The 4237-nt window shown below is 36.0% G+C and overlaps 1 protein-coding gene across 1 annotated transcript; it reads right to left on the minus strand.

The window, feature by feature from the left end:
- Window positions 1–2360: 2360 nt before the first annotated feature.
- On the minus strand, window positions 2361–3866 carry LOC144245230 (eIF5-mimic protein 2-like). Its single transcript, XM_077780649.1, is given in 2 exon segments — window positions 2361–3004; window positions 3147–3866. Coding segments are annotated over 2 exon segments (1260 nt in total). The 5' UTR covers window positions 3795–3866; the 3' UTR covers window positions 2361–2392.
- Between the last annotated feature and the right edge of the window lie 371 nt (window positions 3867–4237).

The raw sequence follows: 4237 nt of genomic DNA on the forward strand, positions 1-4237 counted from the left end.
TCCCCTGCTCACGCTGTCTCTCTCTCTCTCCTAGAAATAAATAAAACATTAAAAAATTTAAAAAAAAGAAGACATCCTTAGAAACAGACACCAAGTTAGGAAAATCAACTAACATTATCCAATCCTAATTACAAGTACAATTTTAACATCTAGATTAAGCAGTACATATTTGAGGCCATAAGTGGGCATTGGCAGCCAAATTCCAAAATTAGCATTTAAAATTCAAAATGAAAATCTGTAGTCTTTTGGAAGCATTCCCTTTCTTTATACTATCACAGGTGACGTATCCATGTACTGTAACATTGTAGTAAGCAAATACTACTTTGTCATTATGAAGAAAAAAACTATGATCATACAAAGATCATAGTGTAGTTCTGGAAGACTACACACTCTTTCACTATACACAGTATATAATAAAATAGGGTACACTTTGTACAACAGTAACATGCAATGTTTTGGCTGCAGAAATATTGATGTAGTTTCTGCTACACTGGAATTGTGTGTGGGTGTTTACAGTCAGGGAATCATAAAGATGAAAAAGACATTGTCTGAACGTATAATGTACAGCTATTCTTAGGTATTAACATGGAATACACCAAAAAAAATTAAAGAAGACTGACCTATAACCTAAGCATAAGGATGGATTTTATTTTTTTAAAAAAGTCTTTTGAGGACCACAAATTACAAAGTAAAAGCAGATCACTATTTAGAAATCTAGTGAATACATTTTGCCCTTGCATTAAAGCTTTATCAAAGTTATTTCTTTAACAATTTCACCCCATTCATAATGGTATCAGTTATAATGTTGTTCTTCAAAAGGTTACTATACCTTTACTTCAAATTATATTACACATTATTCCCTCGAGATGAACTTTTAAATACCAAATTCTTGGCTCGTAAGAATGGCACCTTTGAAAGGGGCAATTTCCATTCAGTCTGGTGACATCATTCTAAGTTTCTTTCATCAAGGAAAAAACACCTCTTTCAAAATGTTCACTTTTAATATGAAGCCTCTCCAAAGTGGTCATATTTTGTTTTCTAATGACTACATATATATTTATATATATAATACATACATGGGTAGCAGCAAGAAAAGATGGAAATTAAAAGGCAGTCACTGAAATAAATGGATCACTTGTATAGACGTGATATTTGGCTCATGGCAATTTAAAAAGATGGAAAGTAGGGTATATTAATAGCCAGATACGTGAATTATTTAAAAGAATGTCAAGAGAATAAAGTTGATTTAATAAGATCAAGTGGGAATATATCATTGTACTTCATTCTTTACAACAAATACTCTAAGCTAAGAGGAAATGAGTTACATTTAGAGTCTCAATTAGAACATGCTGATCACTTAATAATTAACAACTTACTGGGCTTTGACAGTCACTTCCTTTACTCATACTTTTTTATTTTTTTTTTAGTAATTTCTGCGCCCAATGTGAGGCTCGAACCCAAGACGAGATCAAGAGTCGCATGTTCTCTTCTGACTGCCAGGTAGGCAGTCACACTATTTTATGAGTCCTTTCCTTTCAATCTAAGTGCATGACAATTGTAAGTGTAAAATACTTTAAATGACAAGATTTTTCTAAGGTACATTTGAAAATGGTTGCATGAAAAAAAATTCATCGGTTTTGCCTGGAAAGATACACACTGAATGCAAAAATTTCTAATGGAAACAAGCTCAACTTTTTTCTTCCCACCATCTCTGCCACACACAATTTTCCAAACAACTCACTTCCAAGCTTGTTCTCCATGGCTTTACTAAAGAATGGAAATGAAAACCAGAGAGCAAACATTTGAGCTCAAGGACATCCAGGGTTAAAAATGCAAGAAAATACCAACATGCAAGCAACGGTCCAAATACTCAAGATTTATGTTAATGAATTCAATTACTGTATAAGAGATTTTCAATGATGAGCAGGGATTTGGGCATACCAAATTATCACACAAATCATTGCCTTTTGAGACTTTGGATACTTTTACAGTTTAATTTGCAAACAGAATTTTTATAACAAATTATTTTTAACCAAATCATAACTTGAAAACTGTTTCTATAGAAAACCCAGGGAATAAAGTGAACTGTTCATTGTGGAAAGCCTTAACTTATATTATTACAGTAGAAAATACAGGAGGTAGAAGATAACCGAAAAGACTAATGCAACATTAGATTCCAATCTATAGCTCCTGTAGCTAGTTAAAACATGGTTTTAGAAACTAAACCCAACATTTCCAGTAAACATAGAAACATTTAAAATAAAATTTGCCATGAAAGCCCTTATATCATGCTTGATATAGGGAGGTAGGAAGATGTAAGAACCAGGACACATGAGACATGAAATTTTATCTACAACTCCTGTTTGCTTTACTGAGGGTGTAGTTTCAAAATTCAGTCACCTTCTTGAGCTTCAGACTCAGATTCTTCTTCAGCATTTTTGAGCCACTCTACAAACTTTTTCATTTGCTCAAGGAAGACACTTTTCCCCTTTGCAACGTGAGCATCTTTATACCACTTCAGAATGGGCTCTTCACTCAGGACTTCAGCTTTATATAAAAGCACCACTATTTTCTGGAAGGCTTTCATGAAATGAATGTTGTCATAGCAATACTCCTGAATCTTCAGTAACAGAGTCAGCTCAGACTGACCTTAAGTAGTAAAGGCAGCAAGTAGAGGGCTGTATTGCTTCAAGTGCTTGATGGCTTGCTCTGCCACAAGCTCCTCCTTTTTGTTCCATTCCACAGTGCTCATTACGCTGGACCATACTATTCCAATGACAACAGGTTCTGGGATGTTGTTTTTTTTCATCTCCTCCTTGACATACAAAATTATATCCTTAAACAGATCACCACGGGACATCTGTTCTTGAAGTTCTTTCTGGAGTTCCTTTCGAGCTCCTATGGTTTGCTGATTCCGAACATATTCTGAAAGTTCTTTCAAGCCTGCCTCAGTAAAATACTTCGTGAAATGTTCAACGCTTTGTTTATTGGCAGGAAAAAGTTCCTGAAAAGAGCATTTAATCTGGTTAAATGGTCTTTAAATCACATCATGGAAAAAAGTTCCTCGTTTCATAGATTAGAAATGAGAATGTTCCTTTATTATACTTTAAGTGTTGGCAAGGGGTAGAATGAAAAAAGTTACAAACCATCAGTCTGTTATCCATGCTGACTTTCCGAAGACTTGCAGCTACTGCATTGATGTCTTTTTCGTTTATCCATGATTTAAAGAGCTTTACAGCAAAAGCCGCTGAAACCCCTTCTTTGACCAAATTCTCATTATAAAGGCTATTAAGAATGGATGCATTAAGTGTTACATTAGCCAAAAGAACACCAGTCAACATAGCCAGCTTGTTCCTCTCCAACTCTGAAAAACCCTTTAAGAACAGCAACAGCTTTTTTACTTCATCTTCAAAACCTTTCTCCAGGTATTTGTAGCGCCTGATTAACTTGTTAAAAACCTGAGCAAATGCTTGCATGGTCTCTAGGTCTTCTTGTGCTGCGAACACACAGACATCTGTACGCATGATGTCATCTGCCAGTGTACCACCTGGGGCCAGCATTCCGCCAGCCACCAGAATGTCAAAGAGTGTTTCTGCATATCGGCGGTAATCAAGTTTTGCTCCAGAAGCATCAAGAAACTTTTCTACTGATTCCAAATCAGTACCAGTTTCAGTTAAGCCTTGAATAATACAGTCTTGAAACTGAGTAGGGTCAAACCTCTCTTTTTCATCTATTTTTCTGGTTTTAAAACGCTGGCCTGATAGCGTTGACTTTTGCTGCTTTTGATTATTCATAAAAGACACCCGACTTTAAGGCGAAGAGAAAAGAGCCAGAAATCCCCGAGGTGGTGGCAACTGCGGCTGTGGCTCCTCTCAGCTATTATTTCTTGAAATAAAATTCCAGCCCCCTTTTTAATCAGTGTCTTCTGGGACTCCTATACTAAAAATGTTATTACATTTGATGAAGTCACTGAGTTCCCTAAGTCTACTCTTGTGTTCCATAGTTCTTTCTCTTTTTCTTTTTTAATTGTTTAATATTTATTCTTGTTTGAGAGAGAGAGAGAGAGAAAGAGAGAGAGAGAGAGAGAGAATCTGAAGCAGTCTCCAGGCTCTGAACTGTCAGCACAGAGCCTGATGCAGGGCTCAAACCTATGAATTGTGAGATCATGACCTGAAGGGAAGTCAGACACTTAAGCAGCTGAGCTACCCAGGCTCTCCTAGTTCTTTCCTTCTTTTGT

This window comes from Crocuta crocuta, unplaced genomic scaffold (assembly GCF_008692635.1).
Source record: "Crocuta crocuta isolate KB4526 unplaced genomic scaffold, BGI_CrCroc_1.0 scaffold1547, whole genome shotgun sequence".
Classification (NCBI taxonomy): domain Eukaryota; kingdom Metazoa; phylum Chordata; class Mammalia; order Carnivora; family Hyaenidae; genus Crocuta; species Crocuta crocuta.